General features: G+C 39.7%; 1 protein-coding gene across 1 annotated transcript; it reads right to left on the reverse strand.

The window, feature by feature from the left end:
* Positions 1-23: 23 nt before the first annotated feature.
* On the reverse strand, positions 24-27897 carry hcrtr2 (hypocretin (orexin) receptor 2). The gene is made up of 8 exons (XM_033979317.2): positions 27790-27897; positions 25298-25595; positions 13237-13415; positions 5707-5950; positions 3253-3368; positions 2125-2345; positions 1085-1206; positions 24-193 (listed from the first exon to the last, which is right to left on the reverse strand). The coding sequence occupies exons 1-8, from the start codon at positions 27895-27897 to the stop codon at positions 24-26; spliced, it is 1458 nt and encodes a 485-aa protein (XP_033835208.1).

The following is a 27897-nucleotide window of genomic DNA, read 5'->3' on the forward strand; positions in this document are numbered from 1 at the left end:
TTGGCAGTGAAATCTCACAGAGTCTAGACGATCTGGTCTGAAATGCGTGACACACTGTCCATGTTGTGGACTTGTGTGGACAGGGACTTTCTGCTGTCGGTGCTGGCCCTCGTCCGGATCTTTTGAGACCGACTCTGGTCCTGTCCGCACCAGTGGCAAGTGAAGGCGGCTTTGAACTCTTCACGGAATTTACCTGAACAGGCAAAAATAATACTGTAATAACAAGCCTTAATTTTATTGCAAATTAATATTTAATACAAATATATAATCAAATGTATTTAATAAAAATATAAATAATGTATAACAAGTAATAATAATTTAGAATGCAAGCACAAAAACACATTTTTATTTTGTACTGACCCTACCCATAGAATCAAAAACACAATGGGCCATAAACTAAGCTGACCACATTTAATTTAAATTGAAAGCTATTGCTTCCAATGAACATGAGCAATCAAGACTGAGCAGGTGTATTGAAAGTTCAAGTGTCTGGGGAGAGAATGAGTTGGCACTGACAATAGAGAGAAAATGAATGTGGCGTGCAGCTGTCATGATTATCTCCAAGTTTATTTATGAAATCTAAACATAAGAACAAATATATCAAACGACTCCCACACACTGAAAGCAAATTTTACTGCTCGTTATAAAAATAAGCATCTGCAAAAGCATATATTTGGTACATAATTCAAATATGCAAAGAAAATGGGTTTAACCAATAGTTTGAATGACTCATACAGAAAGTTCGACATCTTTGCACAGAGGCATCCAACGTGCACTTCCACAGGGGTTTTCAATTTCCTAACACGGTACTGTTACAATTTTCAGATTAATACTTTTATTCATTTTATTCATTCTTTTGTTTGTATTCAAATGGGAAAACTAAGGGGTAAAAATGGCTTTATGGCTCTTGGCTCTTCATTTGTGTGGTACATCTGCTCTTCAAATCAATGCATCCTTGAATAACTCAGGCACAAACTCATTTGTAATTTCCCAGCAGACACCATTTTGTTATTGACATAAACATAAAAAACAGTGTGTTCTTGATGTGTTGTTTTGCACATGCATTCACACATCACACGCTTACCACTGAGGAAATTGTATATGATGGGATTGGCTGCACTGTTGGCATAAATGAGCCAGTGTGAGAAGGTGAACCAGGCGTACACAGTCTCCCGGTCGTTGGAATTCTTAAATGTCCCAAAAACCCTGCCAACAAGAAAAAATATATATATGAATTACTTTTTAATGTAATTTCTCAGTCCAGATGGGCTGCCCTGGGCCTTTTATGCAGAGTTTGCATGTTCTCTCTGTGTCTGGGTGGGTTTCCTCTGGGCACTCCAGTTTCCCCCATTAGATAGATGGACCTTTATTGTTATTCTTTTTCACAGACACTGTCAAACGATATAGATACAAACAGTAAGGACAAAGATACAGATAGATACAGGACCCACGCACGCACACACACACACACACACACACACACACACACACACACACACCCAAATGCTTCTTGAGGATCCAGATTATAGACTCCTGAGAGCAGTGATGGCAGAAGGGACAAAGCTTTAACTGAAGCGTGCCTACTTCCACCTCAAAGTCCTGTATCTGCAGCCTGAGGGCAGCAGACAGAAGTGTGTGTGTGAAGAGGGCGGTCTGAGTCCCTGCTGACTGTCCAGGCCATGCTTGTTGCTGCTTTGTCCCTGTGCGTTGTACCCACTGCTCCTGACGTGTTGCCCCAGCAGCTTTTAAGGATGGGTCAAATGCAGAGAATGAGTTTCCCTCACAAGGGTAACTTGTGACGTCTTGCACTGCAGATGTCTCTATGTGAACTATATTACATTGATGAAAAGGTTTTAGAGGAGTGGCTTTAAGGATAAGCCCTTTCAGGTTTCTGCCACGCTCCATCGGGCTTGTATTGTACTGTATTTCATTTCAAACTCCTGCAGCAAAAGAAAATTGATTTCTGTCAACTGGATGAGAGTGAATCAATTAACAGAATTCAATTTTCTTTTGCTACTGGACAACTGCAGGATTACTCAGACATAAAGTTATTAATGTATAATGGGAAAATAATAAATAAATAAATACATTTTGTCTTATTCATTTCCTAGGGGGGCCCCTCACCTCTTCATGATGTTGAGCACGCTGATGGGCAGGTAGCAGAGTGCGAACACAAACAGCACCACCATGAGCATGCGTGCGGTCTTGCGTCTGGCCCGCACCTGCTTGATCTCAGCACACACTGTGCTGGTGCGGACCCTCACTGACTCTCCAGATGCCGCACCCGGAGAAGAGCACTGGAACGTCTTAAACTTCCTGTGCAACACTGACGTGCTCCCGGGAATCTGAGGAGGAATCATTGTTTTATGAATTAGCCATTAGGTTAGTTTGTTTATTCAGACATAGCATAAAATTAAAATATACTGTAAAAAATACATCCTAACTGACCCTCTCATGCTTATTATAATAGTAGCCTATTATAGTCTACAAAATGTAATCACATGTGTAATCGCAGTGTAAAGAAAATATTTGAATTCATAAATGGTAAATAGTCACATTTTTATTTAGTGTTTTTCCACCTTAAAGGTGCTCAAAGAGATTTACCACTCACCATTCACACACCAGTGTACACAGAGACTGGCAAGGTGGGTAAAATGTCTTGCCCAAGGAACACAACAGCAGTCATCTGTGGGAGCTGGACTGCTCTACCAGTGATGTTTATGTCGAGAGCAAGGTTCAACCCATTAATATTCGGATCAGTGAGCAAACACAAACCAACTGAGCTCCTGTTGCACCAGTATAGCTGCAGTAAATCTTGATCAGTAGTAAACAAGATGAAGCTAAATTTCAACAACAGTAATTCTAGTCATGTTCCCATTGTACCTGTGTGTGTCAGCCTGCTACCTCTGCCTCTAAACATTCATTTAAAGGCACTTTCTCTCCCCTCCATCGTACATTCGATTCTGTCAAATACTGCAACCCTCCTTTAGCTCCGCACCATGTTTTCCAACTTTTTCTACATAACCTGTATGCATTTTTTATGTCTCCTGTTTTATATTCTATGTCTTAACTTTGTAACATAAGGGAATGGTTTTAATTGTCTATGTAAAGCACTTTGGGTGACATGTATGAATAGCATTTTATGAATAAATTAAAATGTATTGGCTGGACTAATCTCTCATCTGTCAGTATCTAATTAGTAGCTCAGCTCATCCGTTCAAATCTATAAAGGGTATATATTGTGCTACTCACCTGTTGGCACCAGAGTTTGTGGCAGATCTGGATATAAGCCAGGACCATCAGACACAGGGGGGCAAAGTAAGTCACAATGAAGAAACAGGTATGATAGACTTTGGGGTAGATGTCTGCTGTGGAGAAAAGACATTCACTGCATCAGAGCTAAATCAATATAGTACAATTACTGTGCCAAACTCTGGCGTAATAGAATCCCAATAGAGCTAATTCAGAGTTAATCTAGTTTAAACTTCTTGTGCCAATAAAACCCTAAGATGTTTAATTAGTGTCTCGAGGTAAGTTTCTGTTTTGTTCTCCTGTGCCAGGCTAATCTGCTGCCTCATTCAGACTGCTTTATTCAACCTCGCCTTTGCTCTAAAACAGGCTCTCATGTTTAATAAATCTAATGCTCGCTTAGAAGTACAAGTAAAAAGGCTTTTCCAAATGACTAAGGGCCTGTGACAGCCAGAGTAAAGGAATACCCACTCATTTAGCTGGAGTAAAACTTAATATCATACATAGGCGAGGAGAAGAAAAACTTTACCAATGTTTTATCAGTCTACCGATCTCTCTCTTTTTATATTCTTACTATGAATGGAGCTTATTGTCTGACTCAGATGACACTCGACAGACCTGTGTTAGTACAGTTTTAGACCCGTTTTTGTCCTGTTTGAGCAATAAAGCGACTAGTGAAGTGAAAATGGGTCATTTCATTCAGAATCAATGTTGTGGTGTTATATTGTACTCTTGTGCAATACTTTATTTTTGAGATGTTCCAACAGAAAATTTTGGTTGACTTTATGGAACTTAGAGAAGAAAATACCAGGGAATTGTCACAATACTTAATTTGACTTCAATAGTAAGGAATAGGCATGGTACTCAATCATAGACTGTATATATAAATGAACATAGCTCCAAATAGGAAGTAAGCATGGCTCCAATTCACTTTCTATTGAAAAATACTTTACCTCTCTCTCTGTAACTGCTGCTGTCAAGCTTATCATTTTGGTCTTAAAATGTTTGTATTAACCCACTCTACATGATCCTAGTATTTGTATTTCACTCTTGTGTTCATAAATCAAGATATTAAGATTAATAACAGACAAATCAGGCGCCTTCTTTCACCAAGGTCGCTCCCACTAAAGTTAGCAACTGGTTTGATTGACAGTATTACTAAGCACCGCCTCCCTACTAAACTAATGGCGCGAACAGGAAGGCACGTTACCTTCAACAGCTTTGCTCCAGATTGGCTCTTTGGAAATCTGACCGCGAGCATCAGAGCAACCAAATATGGAAGTCGGTTTCACATTTGCCTCTATAACCACTAGCCTCAATGAGCTTCATTTGACTGGAGCCGAACGCTGTGGGTGACTTCACGCTCACTTAGTCCAATTCTTTATACACACTATGGACTTGATACAAATTTTGATATGACTTGATTAAGAAATACAATAGCCATTTTCAAGGCAAAATAATAGTACTTTCTTTATGTTACTAGTCCCGATAAAGCCCAAGATCATTCTATGCAGGAAAGGCTACATTTTGTCCGCTTTGTGTGATTTTCAGAATCAATGCTTGCTCAAATGAGTATCTACTTTCTATAACAGCTTTAGCATTGAGTTTCCTGTTTTAGATCATTTTGACATCCCTACACCAGGCTCTTGTTGTCACTTCCGAGGTGCATTTGTTTTCGACATCAGGACGTACCTCCCACTGTTCCCTCCAAGCTGCGCGTGCGCAGAGACCGTGTCACTGCTGACACGGTCTCCGCGCACAGAAAATCTGTGCTGCGCACAAAAAAATCGAACCGGAGTTGAAAATAAAATAAACACACAACAATTCATTCTGGGCTATTTTTCAGTGTGAGTCATTGAGTGTGACCGGTGACGAGCTGCTCCAGCCAATTATGTGATTCACATACGTATTTGCGCAGCTCATCAACGTCATTGACAGGCTCCTCATGGGCCGCTATCAGTGTTTTAGGCGATGTGGCCGATGTGGAGTGAAGACTCGCTAATGAAAAGTGTTTAACCCCTTACCGTTCCGACGGCCCGCCCTCAGGCAAAGATCCGCGCGTAAAATTACGCGCGCGTAATTGCGTAATTTTACGCACTGTTTTGCAGCAGTTTTGCGTTTTAAACATGAGGAAACGGACAAAACAAAGGAAGTACGCGACCGAGGACACTGTGGATGTTTGTACAAGTTAAACTAGAGGCATCTCGGACCCGGAGCGGTTCGTGGAACCGAGTGAAGATCTCACGGTGGAGTCAGGAGCAGAGGACCTTTTTTGTTTTGATGGACTGGATGCTGTTCCTGATCGGTAAGCGTGGTTTATTCTGCTATTGACTTAATTGTGGGTCAAATGTGTATTATGTGTAATAATTAGCATTAGCTAATGCCAGCGCTCCATGGGACCGCTCAGGGAGTTTGTGTTTGCTCAGACTCATGAAAAATTAAAGGGAACATTGGTACCTCCCCAGTGCTCGTCACACACAGTGAACAGACTGGTCTTGTTAGTGAGTTCGGGCACCAGACTGCTGCACTCCATCACTACGGCCTGAGGGATCATGATGATGCACGACACCACCCAGATGACCACGATGTTCTTCCGAGCTCTCCGTGCTGTGCTCTTGAACATCAGCGGGTGACAGATGACATACCAGCGGTCGTGGGCGATACTGCTCAGTGTCAGGACGGACACGGACACCGAGATTGTCTGAAAAATGAATAGTTAAAGTTGTTAGCAAAGCAGAGTGGTTAGTGCCCCTGCCTATAGTCGTGTGGGTTTGAGTCAAAGTTCAGTCAAAGCAATCGCTGCATGCCCGCCCACAGTTGTCCATTTAATTGCTAGATAAAGGGACTCTATGTAACCTTTTTGATAAGAGGGTTCTCAAACAGCTTGTCTCCATGGAGATGTTACTGCCTTGCCATTAAAACTGTCCATCTTGGATGTGTTCAACGTATGGGCTTTTATTGCTCAGAAACACCTTTAAAAACATGCATCTTACTGTGAGTGGGGTTGGCTCTCCACAGATCTGATCTGTAACTTGACCTGATGGTGTCACCTTGCCTCCACTGAGATAAGTTTAATGCCAAAATTTGGAACTTTCCAGGCAAAGCAATAGCATCTTAATGGAGACAAAGTAGATATATGACACAAAACTTACTCTTGTGAGCTTTAAGCCATGTTAGAATGTTGTTACTTCATCAAAAACAAACCTGGAGTTGTGTTATGTTTCATTCACACATGTTTGGGTAATGGTGTCTGTGTGTCTGGGTAATGGTGTCTGTCCCTAAGTCATCCAGGTCTGATCCATAGTGAAAGTAAAACTGTCAAGTGGACAAAAAGTTGTAGAAGTGAAGACGTTTCGCTGCTCATCCTTCTTCAGTTCTGGTCAGATTACTGGTGGACACTGCCTTATTTCAATCTGAAGGGAGGAGCTACCTACACTGAAACTGAAATCAGCTATTGTCTACAGTCTATTGAGCTACACTAAGTGCGCACTGTGCCCAAGTCATACGTATCATATTGATTCAGCTCTTAATGGGTGCTTTCACACCTATTAGCATAATGGCTAACTCTGTTGTTTTCTTTGTTTCATTTGTTTTCTTTGGGTCTGAGGATGGAGGATGGAGATGGGGGATAGATGATGTCTGAGGCCCCCATTTCTGTTCAAGGAAGGATTGTTTTTCCTCACAAAAATAGCTTTTTTAACTCTCTCTCAAACCATTTCTTTTCTCTGGCTAAGATCTGAACTTCACTATCTTCAAAGGAGCAGCTAGTGGCTTTTAGAGGAGATGTACGGCGGACTGGGGTCCAGAGGAGCTCTCGCGACAGTGTTGGTACATCCTCTTATGGAGTGGCTGTGTAGTTTCTCCAATATAACTCTCACTGCACTCTTCACTACACTGAATGCAGTAAACCACATTGCTTTGTTTATGGCCCGGTGCTTTCTCCTTTGGGTGAACCAGTCTCTGCCTTAAAGTGACTGTACGTTTGAAATAGACAGGAATTTCATACTGTCTGAAATTCCAGTCTGTTTGGGTAACCCTTTATTATTAGTCTGTCTGCATCTTTAAAGCTCAAAATGCTCTGTTCCACCTTGTGTCATGAAGCAGTTTTCAAATTAACAGCTACATTTGCCTTTAGTTCAGCAGAGATTGGCAGTTCCAGGACTGAAATCATCCAAATGATTCTAGCGAAGGTGAATAAAATTTAAAAACAGCACTTCCTGTATTACCAAATGACAACACAAGGTGGAACAGAGTGTTTTCTATTTGAGAGAAGAACTGAGCCTAAATATGCAGGGTTTGTGTGTTAAACATGTGTGAATGAAACAAAACACAACTCCAGATATGTTTTTGATGAGGAAACAACATTATAACATAGATCAGAAAATAGCGTAACATGGGCCCTTTAACTGGCATAACTGAACAAGAAGATCTTCACACATTTACAAATACACATAACATAGTTTAGCAACATATTAGTCACACTGATGCACTGTTGCTTTTGCTGCATACTATGGGAAAACAGCTTTGAAAAACACAGAGAAATGCACAGACGCAGATCAAAAAGCTGAATTCAGATTAATCATGAATGTGAAGTGAAGTGGTCCTGAGCTGATGCTATCCAGATGCTTTGGTACCACACAGACATGATAAGGTTCAGCATTTAATCTAATACCAAACACCCTACATCAGTCACCATGGCACAAAATACAGAGATTGAGCTCAAACGGTAAATGTGTGTATGTATTATCATTATTATAACCTCCACTGTTGCATCTCCCCTTTACTTTGAAGTACCTAACTACAAACCTCTGTGTTGTATCCCATATTTCCCTCACTTTTATATATACACTTAATGTTCCTTTCTCACTTGTAAATATGTGCGTCATGTTGTAAATATTGATATGTGCAAAATAAACATTTTTAAAAGCCCCCAAAAAAGTAAATTGCAGTAAATTGTGTTATTTTTTTGAGTGAATTCAACCCTACTTTTTAAATTCCAATAAAATTTGTGAATCAACTGTATCTGAATCACTGAGGTTAATTTTAGTGGTGGAATGTAACAAAGTACAAGAAGTAAAGTACTTTTACACATTTTAAGTATCTGTATTTTACTTCAGTACATTTTAAAGTGAATGTGTTTTACTTCACTACATTTGAGAGCAGGTACATTCTGCTCCACGACATTTTTAAAAGGACTGAAAAATATGGTTTCTTATTGTTTGAGTCCTGCTGAAAAGACCGAGGGGGGGTATTTTTTAACAAGTTCATAATTTGAGCAAACAAAAATATACAGACAAAAAAAGCTTGGAAAAAATGATGGATTTAATAGTTGCTGTTGAAAATTCTGCACACATTTTATCCAAATTACTACATTTTAAGTATTATAAGATTTCAAATAGGCACAAAATACTTTAACTTTTTCCTGTTTACCTTTACTTGAGAAGATTTTTTCATGTGATAATTTTACTTGAGTACTGTTTTGTTCCAGTTTCTGTACTTTTACGACTGGTCTCATGACTCAATATCATCTGGATCATCTTTTGGGACACATGTTTACTTGCTCTCTCCTCAAACTGTTTACATGCAAGCTCCCACAAGTATGTATGCCTTATTCATGAGATAATCAGCGTAACGTCAGAAGTGAGTGGTTGTAATGTTCTGGCTTTGATATATCTATACCCATTTCCACTCTTTTACTGTGTGTCATATCCCCATGTCCACTGTCTAAATGATTTCCTGTGTGGAGCGGCAACAGCAGGTGGAGGCCGAGATGAAGCTGTGTTATATTGGAGTGTTGTTGCATATCACGCTCTGTTTCCTGTCTGTCTTATCTTTCACTCCTCATTTCACATGTAGAGGATAGATGTGTTTGGGAATTTAATCAAAGGACTTGGGGCTCAACCATGTCCCCAATTTCACATCCAAGAAAAACCCAGGGCCGCCTAATACACTCTCAGAAGTCTAGTGTGATGTGAAAGGGGTGAAATGACAGCCTAAATATATTAAGGAAGCAACAATCAGTATGTTTACGTGACTTTATGTGGCTTCGGAAATGTGATCCAGGACCCAGTCAAGTCTAACATTGTCTAGATCTGTGTTTCTCAATCTGTGGTCTGTGTATCACGGGTGGTATGCTCCTTCAGGTGGTATTTGGACCGTGGCAATGATAAACTTCACTATTAAGACTGATTTAGCCCGTGATTAGACATGGTTTAGATCCGGTGCTACCATAGACTGTATATGTAAATGGACATAGCTAACCTGCTAGCCGTTGTGTCCCAAATAGGAAGTGATCATGGGTGCGCCTCTGGTTCCACTGACTCTGGCTCCAATTCACTTTACATTAGAAAGCTGTGGCTCCTCTCTCTGTAACTGCTGCTGTCAGACTCATCATTTTGGTCTTAAATTGTAAGTACTGACCCGCTCTACATGTTCCTGGGTTTCTTATTTCGCTATGTTGTCCAAAATACACGCTCCATGCTAAACCAGCGGTGCGGGAGGAAATTCACAGTCTATGTTTTTAAAACCAGTAGATGAAATTGAGCTTATTGCTGTAGTTAAAAGTTGTAAAAATAAGACATCAACTGATTATCAAGGCTTGAATATGACTCTAATAAAAACTGCAATTAATGAAATTGCAAAGCCACTAACCTACATATGCAATTTGTCCTTTCAAACTGGTACCTTCCCTAAACAAATGAAAATGGCAAAAGTAATTCATATTTACAAAACCGGCAACAAGCATCACTTCACAAATTACAGACCTGTTTCAAAACTACCTCAATTTGCAAAAATTTTAGAAAAACTTTTTAACAATCGTCTGGAATCATTCATAGAAAAACACAAATTGCTTTCTGATTGTCAATATGGGTTTAGAGCCAACAGATCAACTTCATTAGCATTAATTGATACAATTGAGGAAATAACTAATTCATTAGATAAGAAAAAATTTGCAGTTGGATTATTCATTGACCTAAAAAAAAGCATTTGACACCCTCAAGCATCAAATTCTAATTCAAAAACTAGAGTTATACGGAATCAGGGGAGTTGCCTTAAAATGGGTAGAAAACTATTTATCAAACAGGCAACAGTTTGTGAAGCTGAATGAGAGTTGCTCACCATATCATGATGTTACCTGCGGTGTCCCACAGGGGTCAGTATTGGGTCCGAAATTCTTCATTCTGTATATCAATGACATATGTTCTGTATCTAAGATGTTGAAGTTCGTCCTATTTGCTGATACTAATATTTTTTGTTCGGATGGTAACTTGCACAAACTAATGGAAACAATAAGTTCAGAAATGGAAAAATTACAAGTGTGGTTTAAAAGAAACAAGTTAACATTAAATTTATACAAAACAACTATAATGTTTTTAGGAAATAGGAAGATAGATAATGAAATAAAGGTGTCAGTGGAAGGAACTATTTTAGAGAGAGTACAGCAGAGTAAATTTTGGGGGGTAATAATAGATGATAAACTGGAAGGAACATATTAAAATATATTAAAACAAAAGTAGCTAGAAGTATAGCGGTATTATCACGAGAAGTATTAGAGTTAAAATCTTCAACAATTATACTTTTCTTTGATATTACCGTATTTGACTTACTGTGTAGAGGTGTGGGGGAATAATTACAAAACAAATATACAACCCTTAGTTATTCTTCAAAAACAAGCAGTTAGAATTGTGCACAAAGTGGGATTTAGGGAGCACACAAATGATTTATTTTCACAGTCTAGATTACTAAAATTTGAGGATTTGGTGGAATACCACACCTTGCTTATTATGTTCAAAGCAAGAAATTATCAATTGCCACCAAACATTCAAAACTTATTTAGTGAGCGAGAAGGGAATTATAACCTTAGAGGAATGGCTAAATTTAGACACGCTAAAGTGCACACTACAAGGGAGAGCTTTTGTGTTTCAGTCTGTGGGGTCAGATTATGGAATGGGCTGAGTGAAGATTTAAGGCAATGTTCAAATATTAGGCAATTTAAAAAAACTGTATAAATGTCATATTCTGTCCAGATATAGCAAAAGAATATCCTAATTAATGGTAGTAGTGGCTATATGTATACTTTTTTGTTGATAGAATGGTTCAGTACTGATGTACAGGAAAGACTATGGTGATTGTTGTGATAATAACAAAAATGCATGATTTATGAACATACTCAAAATAAAATTCATTTCATTTCATTTCAAAGGGGCGTTACCTTCAACAACCTCACTACGGATTGGCTCTTTGGCTGCTATGATACTCGCGGTCAGAATTCCAAATAAGGAACGCTGTAGGTGACGTCACACTTCTTTATACGGTCTGTGGGTGGTACCTGGGAAACCAAATCCTTTCTTTGGTGGTACTTGATGTGAAAAGTTTGAGGTAAGCTGGTATAGATGTGTAGTTTTGTGGTTCATATTTGACATATTCCTTGACTGACTGGATGACAAATGGAATTAAATAGAAAAATCACAATGTTTACTTGGGGTTCACATGAAAATTTAACTTTGTCTGTTACTTTTACCTGCTTCTGGAGTGTACAGATACAGCAGGACAGACAACAGTATTAAAAGGTTGTCCAAGACGTTTTCATAGATCTTTACATCAGACCTTTCTCTGCAGTTGACCTTTCCATTTTGGGAAGATAAAGGAGACAAAAGCGAGACTAAATGTTTCTTTGTGGGCTGCTGCTAGTGATGAAGAAGCCACGTTTTCCATCAGAGCATTTCAGGGCAAATCCATTTAAACTTGTTCGTTTTTAGGAAATAAATCCTTTCAAGTTAATCAAGTCTCGCTTCAAGGAGAGCCGCTAGAAACTCCACAAACCATGAACGAGGAATAGTAATGGCTTGAAAGTGAGAAATAATTTGAGAGAAAAAGTTTGAGTTGTTTTGCCAGGTAGTTAAGCTTTCAAACTAGCAAATTCAGCTGGAGTTAAATACACATTTGTACAGGGTTCTCACAAGCTCAGTGTTTTGTGGCATGTACGGGACAGACAGTGACTTGGGAATGCTTTAGCTTAAATGGTCTATGGTCACATTTATATATCATTTTCTACTTTGCAAAGCACTCAAAAGCGCTTTACATCAAGGAACCACTCACCCATTCACACACAAATGTAAAACTTGAGCGTAAAGTGCCAGAGAGAGGGCTCATACTTCACACACCTCTACAATCTGAGTTTTGTACCGTGAGTTTGCTTCAATTTCTCCAGGGACTTCCTCCAACAATATCCTTCCTCCAACACTTCACTAGCGAGGATAAATAAAGTAACACACAGTTACCAAGCCAGGCACTAGTGTTGTTGTCATCCTGTCAACATAATAGTGGGCTTTTGTTACAGTGATAAAAAAAAAAAAAAACAAGAACGTTGGCGCAAATGTCAGGTTTGTCCTATTTCCGTGAATTCTTTCAGTAATGATACAGTAATGGTACTTCTAATTTCTAGTTTTGGAGCAAACATTTAATATAGGTTGCATTCACGCTCTTGAATTTGATTTAATAATTTCAAATGGAGGGCATGGGCTTATATAACTCTATGGGAGGTGACAAATATACAAAATGATTAATATTTGTTAGAGACTGTCTCCACAAACATCTCATATTAATATTAATCCTTTCACCTGACAACTGCTACATCTTTGGGGCTGAGCCTGAAGCTATTGTTAAAGAATCATTTCACTTCTGTTTATTCCCGCTGACAGAGAAGATGATAATATTGAAATTTCCGGGAGTTTTGTTTCATGTGGATCGTCATAAACCAGGTCAACAACTCTGCAATCTGACAGTTAAACAGCCACTTCTCTGATAGTATTCTGACCCGCTTGCTTCTGCCTTGTTTGCTTCCGTTTCTCCAGAGATTTCCTCCAACTACGTCACTGTCCAAAGTAATAAATGTGATGCTGTGTTTGCCCTAAAGCCTCTGTCGGATGTACTATAGCTACATGGATAAGGAGTATAAACTAACATCTCATCATCGTGCTGTATTACCTGAAGATAAGGCACGATTTTGCAGAGCGTTTTTCCAAAGAACCATGTCTCGGTGATGTCAACCACAAGGCTGGCGGGCAAACAGATGATGGTCACCAGGATGTCGGCGAATGACAGGTTCACGATGAAGTAGTTGGTGACGGTGCGCATGTTACGGTTCTTCCACACGGCAAAGCAAACTGGAAATACACAAACAAACAGTCAGTACAGCAGCTTTATCTTTGGGGGGAACCTTTTATTATGAGAGGCAGATTCTAAACTATGCTCTTTTTGATCCTGCTTTTTCATATTTGTCATTTTCCTCATCTTCTGCATGCATTTTGCTCCAGATGCCTTGTGTAAGAATAATTCACTACTTCAATTTAAAAAGTTAAATGCATTCTATTGAACCTTTGGGTAAATGTCTTTTTATTTGGATTAAGAGACACTGACCTTGAAAGCAGCACTTTGTGACAAAATCACATCTAATTGTAAAACATTTCATTGATCGCAGAGTTTTAAGAAAAAATAATGTGTTTTACTATATGACACTGTAAGATGTAAGGTGATTGGCTGTGTGCTGGTGGTCCACCCTGCTTCTCTTTGCCTGAAAAAACTGTTCAAAAGCTCCATGAGCCCAAAATTTTCTTGCAAATGAATTCGATAGCAATGTGCCAAGTGCTTTGGGAGAGCTAGGAATATTGAACAGATGTGATTCTCTCTCAGAGTTTGAAAATCTGGTTCCACAGCTTTAACATAAACAACGTAAAAATCTATACACTGCACAGAATTCTTTGTCATTTATTGGAAGAGGCTTTAAAAGTGAGCAGAAGATTTGTGTTCTAGTTATTTGATCAGCTGCACTAAAGCCAGATAATCTATTTACACTATTGAGTGTAATCTACAGTCAATACTCATTTGGATCCGCCCTAATGCATAATCAGCTCTATTTATGAGCAGAGCACCTGGACCCTTAAGGACATCATAGTCTTTATATCGAGACTGACAGATGATCCAAACGCCTCACGGCTCTTTTATGTTTAACGTAATAGTTTTTCAGGCTGGGTTCAACTGAGGCAAACCTCAGCATTGACTTTTTGTGAAAATAAATGGGAGCAAGATGTGACAAAGCATAGGTTTTTGAGCGCACATGAAATTGCACTGAAGCAAGGTGAAAGGCATAGCAATAACAAAGAAGGCCACATGCTATTCTGTTTAAATCCAGTAAAGTGAAATGTACAGCTGCCGTGAATCACAACATCTTTGTTTTAAATTGATGGCGCTTAAAGCAATGAATGAGACTGGAATATAACTCCTGCATGTTTCCATAGAAATAGGGAGTTACAACCATTTCCCACGGAGACAGATAAGTTGTATGCCATACAGTGGAACATCATTTCCATGGAAACAAGCTGAGGAGGCCGTCATCCAAGACAAATAAGTCTGTTTTGTGGCGCTTACAGTAAAGACACATGTTTTTCTATGTTTTCAGTGGAATAGAAACATCCATAATGAAAAAACAAAAAACATGCTTTAATTTTTATTTGGCAACAAAAAGTTACGTACTATGACTTGAATGTTTCTGACATTGCATGCATATCCTAAATGAATTGAGCATCTTATTTTTGAAGCTTTTTATTCATTCTATGAAAATACAAAAGAGGCACAGATTTGATGACATATGACCTTATGACAAACACACTGTTTTCCTCCATGCCCTATGAATAGTCTTATCTCCATGACAACATAGACGAGGTCAAATGATGTAAAATTAGCAGTACTCTAATTAGCAAAAACATTACATTTTATATGTTAGATCTCTATAAACCCACACTATGCCTATTTGAGTCATTATCGTCATACAGATTTGACATTCATTTTGTGAGAAATGATCTGATATTAGCCGGGTTTTCAGTGGAATGTCTGTTTGCCTTTACAGTTGTGTAACAATAATAACGATTTATCCATTATTTATGTAAAAAATACGGTTTTCTAATGGTCTGTCAGGCAGCAGAGGCCCTGTGTTTTTCAGCCAACCTCAGTCACTACTTTTCTATATCTATTTTTCCCTAATGGATTCCTTAAGTATTGACAACAGCAAATGGCAAAGGCATATTTTTTTGTCATGGTGCCGAATGACATTTGCAAATGGGCAGCTTTTAGACTGTCAATGCAAAACAAGTCAAGGTTTACAATTCTACTTTATGTATCAGTTCAACACAACACAAACTCCATGTGTGATTTTAGAGTGTAAACAGCAAGTGATCTGCTCAAAGAAAACCAGCTTATTGAATGTACATATCCAGATCTAACCAATATGTCCTTTTCACTGAGCTAGGTCCTAGTTCTAGTTCGCTCAATCAGTGCAAAGCTGCTCTTCCTGCACCATTCATTCTTGATGAGGATTAACAAGAGTTTGGCTAAAATAGATCAATATTTAAATATCAGACAGTAGAAAGTAGGTTACTGATGGATGATCACAGATGGCATGTTAAGACCTTTACGACGATCTAAGCGCTTAACCGGAGGAAACGTGTGTCTTTATAAAGGCTGATATTTGTACCTCAGTCCTAACGCTAAGGCTAATCTAAATCTAAATAGAACACAAAACAACTCGATAAAAAATACATCGAATGACAAGAAAAAATCATTCAGGCTGTAGCTCTATTTTAACGTCACTAATTCATTTTACATTCACTTAGCATTAGTATTAGCTTCAAGACACAAATACAGACTTTTCTAAACACAGAAGCTTCTTTCTGTGAAGTATTTACATCGTAGTAAAGGTCTGGACATGCTATCTGGGATTATCTATCTATAACTTGCTGTTTGGTATTTTAATATTAATATATTTTAACAGGACTCGGCTAATTTCCAATACACAATGAACGGAGCAAGAGGTCTTCACTTTTTGAGAGAAACGGGACTATCCAGACAGCTCTGTGAAAAGGGTCTATATTATGTGGCGCTATGATACATTTCACTGTATGGTTCTCCAAAGAAAGACGCAGCAGACTACATACTACTACTATAAAAAGAATTAAGATTGTGAAATGACTTGAGACAAACAGCCAGGCCTATAACCAAGAGTTTTATACAGACAGACCTGCAGTGTGTTATATAAGCAACTGACCTGAATGCATCTGCACCATGAACCTGTGAATTAGTATTTGCATATTAGATCAATGGAGGGAATGGAGCTGTAGATGGTCTAATAAATCAAAAAGGTGAAATGAAAACCACCACATACAAGCAGCTATGAATGTTTAATTAATCCCAAGAGACACGCTGCTCCCATTATATGCCTTGGTGAATTAAAAAATGCTGGGGTGCATACTTTACTCAGCTTAAACCGTAGGGATTGACAAGCAGAGGACAAGATGAAGAGGAATGGGAAGTACAGGGGTAGTATGCTTCCTGAATTGGGATGGAAATGCGTGGCTGAAATGCATAAGAAAATTCTAATGTTAAACTATATAGGGTCTATGCTTTAGAGCTCCCAGAAGTGCTATTTTCCAGAAGTGAGGTTTGCATGTTCTCTCCATGTCTGAGTGGGTTTCCTCATGGTACTGTGGGCGAATAGGCTTATCCCCCAGGTCCACTTAACCAAATATTGAATGCTGATGCTGGTCCCTGAGTTCTGCATGAATAGCTGCAGTGGACCGGAGAAAAAAAAGGCTCCCAAATTGGCTACGGGACGCATTTGAACCCTACTTGTGTCACTGTTTAAAAAAGAAAAAAGAGAAACATCAAAAGAAGGAAAGTTCAGAGCGGTGGATGTGTAGGTGTAGATGATAATGGGAATTATCACAGCAATGGCAGCTCAAATTCAGCACAATAAGGATCACTCTAACAAGCACGAAAAAGTAATGTAATGGAAATCTTTCTGTGTAATCCATCAGTGAACCAGGTTTGATCCATAGCAAAAGAAAAATTCTATTCGGTCATAATAAAAGTTTTAGAGTGAAGACGTTTGACCAGAGCCGCTTCTTCAGTTCTGGTCAGATTGCTGGTGGGCACTATCTGTCTGAAAGGAGGAGCTAACCACGCTGAAACTAACACATCTATTTGTTTACCGTTTCTCTTTATTGACTAGATCTATGGGACTACACTGTGAACAGCAACTGAGTCATATTTTTGCCCCTAATGGGTGGATGAGCGCTGAAATGCCTTCACTCTGAACCTTTTGTCCAGTTGACAGAATATAATTTTTCTTTTGCTATAATGTAAATCAATTATAACATGGTTTAAAACTTTAGATTTTGCACATGTCTCATTTTAATTTAAAAGAAAATGGCAAAAAAGGTAAAATGGCTGTCTTCCATTACACAGTTTCTTACATAAAAATAATTGTAGTTTTATGGTTTGTCATCTTCATTGTCATATTTTTCTTCTTCTTTCTTCTTCACAATGGGCAGACTGCATTTACCTTTGATAACTGGTGCTTTGAGGATGTAAGTGGCTGGGTTGGTCTAGACAGGTTTATAAATGCTTCTAGACTGGCTATTGATGTTCAATATTTGTGTAATAGTCCCAAAACATACCATAAATCTTTGCTATGAGATGAAAAATGATTTTGGCTGGATTATAGAAAAAAACATTAACCTAAAGCCCTTCTTTGGTACACATGCTGCAACCTTTATCTTATATTATGGTAAGAGAGTTGTATGTTTTTATCCTTGCACAGACCATAGACTGTATAAAGAAGTGGACTGAATAAATGTGACATTGTCATGATGCCTGCATTTTCTGTCTCCCTGTGTGCTCTCCCCCTCCCCTACCTGTCTGAATCCAGAGCTGGGCGGAGTTCCTACTCCTCTCGTGCGCACCTGGAGCGCATTAGCGCAATCATCACCACCTGCTGTCAAGTATATGAGGGCTTGGTAGAAGACACTCAGGGCCAGACTGTCCTCGTGTCAATGTGAATGCTCCAGCTTAGTTTTTGCATTTTGTTACCTGTCTGCCTGTTATTCATCGGATTTTTGTCACCTTCCAGATTCCTGCTCTTGCTCGTTCCTGCTCCTGCCTCTGCGCTCCACTCTTCTGCCTCTGCGCTCCACCCTTCTGCCTCTGCGCTCCACCCTTCTGCCTCTGCGCTCCACCCTTCTGCCTCTGCGCTCCACCCTTCTGCCTCTGCGCTCCACCCTCCTGCCTTGCCGCTTGCTTCCCGTCTCCGGCCCTGGCTCCCGCTCTCTGGATTACTCCTGCTGGGTCTTCCCTGGTCCTGTCCCTGGTCCCGTCGTGCTCCGGCCCTGGCTGTCTCTGTGCCTGCTCCGGACAACCCCTGCTTGGCTTGCCCTGGTCTCGTCCTGATCCTGTCCTCGTTACGGTCCTGGTTTTCCTGTTCCTGCTCTGCACTACGCTCGCCTGGTCTGCCTCCTGCTCCCCGTGTGTGTTAAACGAACTATTAAACTGTTTTAGCACAAACTGTAAATAAACACTGTCAACTTGCCCCGAGTCTGCACTCCTTGGTCCGCACTAGCCGTTACGACAGACATCATCAATAGCATTCATAGCATAAAAATATCAAGATCAAGTAGAGCGGGTTAATACAGACATCTTAAGACCAACATGACGAGCCTGACAAGCAGCAGTTACGGGGAAAGCGGCAACAGTTTTTCAATAGAAAGCGAATTGGAGCGTTGATGGAGCCAGAAGCATGCCCATGCTCACTTCCTGGCACACAGCAGCTAGCAGGTTAGCTAAATCCATTTATATATACAGTTTATAGTTAGGACAAATGTGCGACAAATTAAACGTGGCAGCAATGAAACACGGAAAGTGCAAAGCTAATAGGCATTTCCAGATAAAACAGAGAGTGAGTTGTGCAATTAATCTCCAATATGTTTTTGTTGTGGTTTGGGACAAAGTAAGGTGTGTTCTAGTGGCACGGGTGGATTTTCAATAGGAATACAGAGTGGGGTCTTTGGTGGATTTGCACAGGAAAGACCAGCTGCATACATTTGATGGAAGATTGTGGGAGTGATAAAAGCAGCAGCATGAATGTGTTATATTTTCATAATGAATCAAAATGCAGATCATAAGGCTTTATATGCAGTATGTTTAGGTGAACAATTGAGTTCATTCTCCAAAGAAAATTGTGATTGTGACTAGACTTTCAACACAATGATGACCATGAGATCTGTTATGTTTCTAATGGCCTGTTGAAGCTCAGTGGATTGTGCAGACGGAGCAGTGGAAAGCGTCTCTAAAAAGCTGAACAGGTTTAAGGTCAGACTCCTGTTACCTGCAGTGAAACCTTTTTATTCTGATTAGAGTGGTGCTTTTTGACACATTCACTACTTATGTCTGAATTTTGGTGAGAGCTTGAGTGGTCTCGGTCTGAAACGTGCTTAAAACAATAATCTGCAATGTCTTGTTTTTTGTTTTTTATTTATTTTTTGGTCGCTTAAAATGTTCCAGACTAAGCACTAAGACTTCCTGCAGGTGGTAGACCCTGCTTCAGAAAAGTGACACAACGCACCTTTAACACTGATGGTAAGCACCCACCCAGCAAGTCAGAGTTTTCTGTTGGAGTTTTCTTTTTGGTGGACGTCTTGCAGAGTTGTGAGTTATCTGCCTTCTTCCTCTGGCACTAACAGTCCACGTCTTTCACATCTCCTCTTTGGTCTTCCTTTGGGTCTCCTCACTGGCTGCTCTAACTTCAGCATCTTTCTGCCAGTTTATTCAATTATTCACCACGTCTTTTCACATGCATTGATGTCATCTTGGTCTGGCTTCTATAATGGAACTTTCAAACTTAACTTTTGAAATAGAAAAAACTTGTCGTGGATTTCCAAACAATACTCTGATGATTCATTTTATAGTCATTTCACATTCATACCTCAGTACATGATGTGGTATTTGTACAGTTACAAAAGACATTATACTGTATTCCCTTGTCAGACAATGTATGCTGCACTCTCCAAAGCTTGCTTGTTGCTCGCATAACATTTTTTCCTGTCAAAGATTACATTTGAACAATGCTAGAAGATGCCATGTTTTTGTCACAGCACCTAAAACTCCAAAGCGTGGGGTTGTAATGCTCAATCAGCCTTCAGCTCTGACTCAAGTACAAGCTGACAGTCTTTTCAAGGACAGCTGAGCGAAAATACACACATAAAGGAACAAGGGTATTTTCTTTTTGACGTCATTCATAAAAGCAAATAAATTATGTTTGGATGGGTTCTTCGTCTGATCTATGGTCTCCTGTTTTAATCACGTCCGCTCCAGGTGAGTTTGAGTCCTTATGTTTCAGATGTGTAAACAACATGAGGGAAAGTGGTCACATAACAGCTATTCACCTCAATGACCACAAATAGAAGTGATAACAACACCTGCTCTGAGTGCCATATTCATCAAGCAACAAGTTCAGACTCTTTAGAACAGTGAGCTCTCCTCCCTGTGAGAGAAGAAGGTAACGGGGCTGGTTCTGTTTATGAAGGGGGACCGATACAAGAGGCTATCTGAGTACACAGCTAGTTAAATTCCAGTTAGGTATGGTTTCACCAAAATAGCAGATTATAACAGGGGTGAGATCACAAATAAATTTTTTATCCCCAGCCAACCCTATCCAAAGGTATTCTTTATTTATCTTCTTTTTTATACAAGGGAACCCAATGAGAGCACTCAGACTCTCTTTGTCATCAGTGCCCTGTTCAAAATACAAACAAAAAAACAAATTTAACTTTAACAAGTATATGACTCCATTTAAAACATTAAAAACAGATGCAAGTGAATGCATATAAATTTGTTTCCAGATTATTTAGTGATTGGTATCCAGTGTTGCTTGATCTTGAAATGTATTCCATTTTTCTGAGACAAAACAGACTTTTCCTATCTCAGTTTAAATGTTCCCGTATCAGTGATTAACAGCAGGTGTTCCTGTGCATGTTCTTTGTTGATTTGTTAGTGTTTGAATGACAATGAGCTGCTGTTGAGTTCCTGCGTCCTCTGTTTATGTGAGAGAGAGGAGTGTATATATGTATTGTGTTAATTAGATGGCACTCCAGGATCACAAGATCTTACTCGTAACCAGAGGGCTGGGGTCTTAAGTAGGGACGTGAGCACCCACATAACGGCTGCAAAATCAAAAGAACATAAAACATAATACAGAACATAATAGGATGAGATCAAGCCCCAAGTTACTTTTTACAGAAAAAGTTTGGCTGCAAGACTCAACTCCTCAACATCAAGGAGAATGGTCATTCACCTTCAAGGCACTTTGCATCAAGGAACCACTCACTCATTCACACACAGACAACAGTATTCATGTGTGGGAGCTGGAATCACACAGCCAACCTGTGTTATATCAAGAGTGGGATTTGAACCACCAACCTCCAGATCAGTGGATAAACACTCAACCCAACTGAGCTACTATCTCCCTGTATATCATCACACAAATATCACCGCACATCAGCGCATCAGTTGTGCCGACAGTAATGAATGATATTAGATTTGTTTTACTCACACATGGAAACAACAATGAACCTCGAAAAATGTAAACATGAATGAAAGTGCTTTTTATGGGGCAGAACATTGGATTTCATTATATTGGTCACAAGCAGAAAGACACCTACTCAGACAATAAGTAAATCAAATCCTGAATAATACAAATGCGATGTTTGTCTTCACGGTGATTGTAAGGCTATACAGTGTGATCTGACTGGTGTGAACATGTCCTCCTACGTATATTGATGAAATACTACTGATGACTCACCTAATTCTTAATGTGTGTTTGTATGCACTCTAGGCCACCATAACACCAAATCAAACAGCAATTAGAACAAACAAATCGGCTAATGAATGAGATGGCCACCTGTATTGTACTAATGTGATGGTCTATGATTACAATCAAAACAAACACGGACACAACTCGCAAAGAGAATATGTGTTAATTTTTGTATTCACAATCAAGTCCTTCCACATGGACATTTGACATCATCACATTGAGTAGGATTACATGACTCTAAAAATCATTATCACTGAACTTTAGTATGCATCACTTCAGACTCAAACATGCAATAGTAAAGATCCCACATAATAAAAGTGCTTCAATCTGACCCGCTTGTCTCTTGCTCATAGATTGTATAAAGAAGTGGAATAAATGAGAGTGACCAAGGGGGTCCAATGCAAATGAAGCTCACCAAGGCTAGCAGTTATAGGGGCAAATCTTAGCAAGGTCGTCAATCAAACCTGTTGCTAACGCTAGGGAAAAGACGCACCTGATTTGTCTGTTATTAATGTCCATATCTTGATTCACAGACAAAATAGCGGAATAAACATACCAGGATCACGTAGAGCGGGTTAATATGAACATTTTAAGACCAAAATGACGAGCCTGACAGCAGCACTTAAAGAGAGGCGTAAAACATTTTCAGTGTAAAGTCATTTGGAGCCAGAATCAATGGAGTTGGAGTTGGAAATGCGCCATACTCACCGCCTATTTGGAAAGCAGCTAGCTATGTCCATTTATTTATACAGTCTATGCTCTCATTCTAAATAGCTACCTTCAACTCATCTTTTATTCATTCCATACTCTTCTTTTTTTATTTTCCCTGATATCTGGGAAAGAGGTGGGCAGTGTGAAAAGATAATCTTATTACTAAAGACTAAATCCACTGTATCGCTTACTTAATGTATGTATTAAATAGGCCTGTCACAGTAAGTTTTGGACATCAGTATTTATCGTGTGTACTTTTTCTTTGCACTATGAGGGAGTATTTGGTTATTTTTCAGCAATACAATAAGATTTGATCTGACTTGTTATAGATGCAAACTAATTACTTATATGTTTTCATTGAGTTGTTGTCAGTGGCATAAATTTGTTTCAGTATTATCGTTTATTGCATCTATTCACTTCAGCAATATGTGGCATTTCAAGATTTGTTATGGTGACAGGCCAAGTATAGTGACAGGCCTAGTATTAAGTATGTTTATTTATGCTTTCACACTTCACTGTGATTGGTTAAATCTGTCTCACACTGATGGAGGCTGACCAGCAGGAGCGGTGAGACAGTAAAAATGTCTACTTGGGATCAATGTCCATCTGTTTTATCACCATCACCTCTGTAACCCAAAACATCTCTATCAGGCGTCTCTGAATTTATTTCCTCAGCATCTTCCAAATTCCTTCATGGAAACTTAAACTGCTGTCCCTTAATGGTACAAATGCAATGACAAAAAGAGTGGATCTCAATGCGCCTGATCCACACAATGACGTTCAGCCATTATGGACTTTTCCTGGAAGCTTAATCAAATACTAATCAAAACCAACAAAGATCGAACTAGGATTTATTGTGACCTCCACTCTTAATACTGCATGTTTTCTCATGAGAACTATCGAGGCATCAGTACGAACAACACTAAATCCAATATCACACCCGGACCAATTTTTCTGCAGTGAATTCTTTGTTACGCTGCAAAGATATAAACATATTTAGTCTAGTTTGCTTATATGTTTGAGATATTATCACATTAGTAAACCTACACCCTATTGTTATCAGACAGACATCAATCATCCACAAATCCATTAGGGACCATTTCTTTTTCAGTGGTCTATCTGGTCTGCATAATGAGCGCGTGCTAATCTCTATAGTTCTATTCAGTGTTAACACATGCAGGTGTACGTGTGCGTTCAAAACAGTGTAGTCGCTTATATAATTGGCACTTAGCATTGGGTCAGAATTCCTGTGGCACAGTGCGTTGCCTGTGGTTGGCTCACAGCAGCAGGTTGTCCATCTAATTCAAAGTGTGCAGGCCTCTTTGATTGGCTCTATTGTGTCCATAATTAAGTCAATGCAATGAATTTCTAAAGACAAGACAAACAAAACCTGCTGATTCTCTGCACGGCTGATTAACTCCAGCCAGTTAAATAAGGATATGTTTCATTAAAGGTTACATTTATTTAACATATATTTATACTGTAGAATCTATATTTGCAAAGGTTTGTTGACAGCAAAATTTGAGCAGTAATTTGCAAATATACTGTTATTGTTGTTATTGTTATTATTTTAGTTCAATGGGAGGCAGAGAGTTATCCAGATGTCATAATTTTAAGATTTGTTTTCTGACCATGCCCTCTGTACTGCCAATAACAACTCTCTTTCCCAAAAGAAATGTGCAAAATCTGAAAAGAAAGAGGTCATTTCATTTCTCCTTATTTCTCTGGAATAAATTAAAACGGCAACCTGTCAACTTGGCCAGTCACAGACGTCCTCGAACACTGAGTTTCTGCACTAATAAGTCTATTTTGGAAGAAACTTAAGCTGAAAAGTTTCTGTTCCTTAATGTGTGCGCAGTTCCAATCGTAATTACTGAAGGAAGAAGTGCACAGTGTGTCTGGAAAGTGCATGTTTAAAGCCATGATGATAGAAGCCTGTTGTTGGTGCGACGATGATAAAGGCACATTACAATTAGAGCATATAGTCACTTGCTCAGCCAATTAGACTGTGAAACCTGTTGAGTGGACGGAGCGCGTGCGGAAAATCTATTACAGCATTATCCGCCCCCACGCACTGATAACCATGCGTCAATTATAAGACCAAATTAAAACCAAAGAACACACAGAGAAACAGCGACAGGTCTGTTTTCATCATTTTTAAATAAAGATCAAGACATGTTCGTCATCTAAAATAATAAATGAAACTATGTAAATCTGTTCTTGCCTGTCTAATTCACACTGACCGCTCAAACCTCACACAAACGCGTTTATTCTCTCCACACGCTGCTGCTGATGGTAAATCGTGTTTGAGAACGGACAGAGCAGATAGTACTGTCAGTAATAATGTACTTCAGAATACCATATCAGAAATAATTATTGTAAGCACACAGAAGATGTTTGCTCTCACGCAGCGACAGACGTGCTGCTGTCAGACACTACAGATGTTTTTGAAGTGAAAGGTGGAAAACCCTTTTCTTAGTTTTATCACAATGGTCTTATTTAGGATATAGTTTACTACTCCCGAGGGGACCGTGAAAAGCTGAAGTGGTTGCACTTGTAGTAAGTAGGTTACAACAAATATATCTTTACGCACAGACAAAAGTGTTTTACGCATCACGTGAAAAAAGTTGTCGGACTTACCAAGAGAGTTTCCAATGAGTGAAACAAAGAAGATAATGATGTACGCCACAATAAGCACCCATTCATACTGTTTGGGATGGAGGTACTCTTTCCAAATATATCTCAGAAGTTCGTCATCGTCGTCTAGGTTCGGGTGCGGGTGCAAGTCCACGCTGCTGTTGGCCACCTGTCCGGGGGAGAAGCAGTCGGTGCACGCACTCTCCATACTGTCAGTGAAGCCAGTAGTTCCTGCCGCAGGTAATCGCGCGTCTGCACTTGTCGGAGGTTGGAGAGAGGATGAGGTGAGGAGCGCGCGCCACTGGCACCGCGTGAGTGACGCTGTTATGCGCAGAGCGTACACAAGGGTCAGACGCAGCGCGTGTTAGATGACCAACGACGGAATCCTTCAGCTGGCTCCTGCTCTCCACAGCGACAAAATCAGTCAATATTCCGCACGGTGAGAGACAATAATCCTTTGGAAATTAGATGTCTTTTCTCAAGGGGTCTACCAAGTCTCTCAACGCATGTATCACACAGGAAACAACGCTCTCCTTATAGTAATAACGCGCAGTCTAAAATAAATCAGGGTCAAAACTGCTCCTGCAAATATCCAAGTGTCCAGTTCACTGTCCATATGACTATTTTGTGTTGACCTGCATCCAGTGATCCTGTCTTTTATGAAGCACTCAACTTTAATTAATGCTTCAGGATTTCATGCTATTTCAAACCCAAAGGTCTGTTAGCAGCTCCAACTAGTGTAAACAGTTGTTGTGTCCCTAGGCAAGGCAATTATCCCCCCTTGCCTTGAACTGTGAGCAGTGATTTGCATGTTTACATGCTGCAGATCCCTATAAGCTCTGAAAGAAAAATACCAAATGACACATGAAATCTAAAAATCTGCCATTGGTGACGTTTTAGATTCTGTGCCACTCACTTCAGGGAGGTATCCGTAAAATACTTACAAATACAAATGCAGCTGACACTTAAGCTCCTTTAATTACATACACGCTTCATGGCCAAATGGGTAAGTGCTGTATTGTATTTTGCAACAGAGGCTCTCCTGGCACTATTCTCTCACTTATCCAGGATCACACCGGCTTAAAACGCTTTTCTTGACTAATACTCTGATACAGACATGGCCAAATGAATGTCATATGGAAATCAGATTTGCTCTCACACTTTTATTGGTCAATATTTGCAGCATTATGAAAAAAAAAAAAAGTTTTACTATGAACTCAAACATGCAAACATACAGTAGAACATTACTTTGGCACTAACTATACAAATAGTAACTTAGAAACAAGATCAAATCAGATCAGTTTTTGTTTACTTGCAGCTTTGACTGTGGCATGTTGATCCTCTGAACCTCACCATCTGGGTCACTGTGGTGTCGTCAGTGCTCAATGACAAGTTTAAACCACCAAACAGCACTGTGCTAACTGCAGTCTCTGGCCTTAGCGTCCTTAACGTCGAATATACTGAAATACAGCTTTAAATTCTTCTCACTGGGCTGCCGAGTAAATAGTCTCTGATCAATGTTTGGCCAAATGGCCTCTCGCAGAAGAAAGATTTGGTGTCATCTCTGGAGTATAAATTGCACTTTCAAAGGGGGCCATAGAGCTGAGTGGAGAAATGGAGGACTTTGCGAGACGTTTTGACACATGAAACAAACTTGTGAGTTAGAGCGGGGGTATGTCGAATGCACTATCACTTTTGGTAAACTGATAGGATGTAACTCTCTGGGAGTTGAAAGTCAACTGCATGATTCTGTGGAAAAGTTAAAAACATTCTTCATTTGGGTTTGGAAAGGAGTAATAAGATCAGAAGGAATTTAGGTTTATTTTCAAGTGGTTTTACTGAGATTTGGCATCCTAAAGGGTGACGCTCACACTGCTGCTCTCTTATTGGACAAATGTCTTGAAAACCAAAACAACAAATGAAAACAACTTGATCATCATGTGCGTGTTCATATAATTAAGGATAAATCAATCATGGTCTTCATTGCCAGTGATATTGAATTTGATTAAGTCTACTTTACACCTGAAGACCCAGATTGTGCTTATGAATTAAAAAAAAGCAGCAAACAAACATTTATACACACATCCATCCATTTTCTTCCATCTATCCAGGGCCAAGTTGTAAGGACAGCAACCTAAGCAAGGATTCCCAGACTTCCCACACCCCAGACACTTCCTCCAGCTCCTCCAGTGGGACACCAAGGCGCTCCCAGGCCAGCCGAGTGTCCCTCCAGCTTGTCCTGGGTCTTCTCTGGGGCCTTCTCCTGGTGGGACATGCCTGGAACATGTCCCCGGGGTGGCGTCCATGCCCAAACCACCTCAGCTGGCTCTTCTTAATGTGAAGGAGCAGCAGCTCTAGTCCGAAGTCCTCCGGTTTGACTGAGCTCCTCGCCCTGTCTCTAAGCCACCCTGGGGAGGAAACTCATTTTGACCGCTTGTATCTGCCATCTTGTCCTTCACTCATGGCCATAGGTGTGGCTAGGAATGTAGATTGACCAGTAAATCAAGAGCTTTGTCTTTGGACTTCTTCACCACTACAGTCCAATACAGCGACCGCATCACTGAGGACGCTGCACCGACCCACATGTCAATCTCACGCTCCAT

Source organism: Periophthalmus magnuspinnatus, chromosome 15, assembly GCF_009829125.3.
Source record: "Periophthalmus magnuspinnatus isolate fPerMag1 chromosome 15, fPerMag1.2.pri, whole genome shotgun sequence".
NCBI lineage: Eukaryota > Metazoa > Chordata > Actinopteri > Gobiiformes > Gobiidae > Periophthalmus > Periophthalmus magnuspinnatus.

Excerpts from the sequence above, each read along its gene's own strand:
- hcrtr2 (XM_033979317.2), bottom strand. The coding sequence starts at position 27,897 with ATGGAGCGTGAGATTGACATGTGGGTCGGTGCAGCGTCCTCAGTGATG. Across the intron at positions 13,416-25,297 it reads ACTCATTGGAAACTCTCTTG|TTTGCTTTGCCGTGTGGAAG; the intron begins GTAAGTCCGACA and ends GTGTATTTCCAG. Across the intron at positions 194-1,084 it reads CATATACAATTTCCTCAGTG|GTAAATTCCGTGAAGAGTTC; the intron begins GTAAGCGTGTGA and ends TTGCCTGTTCAG.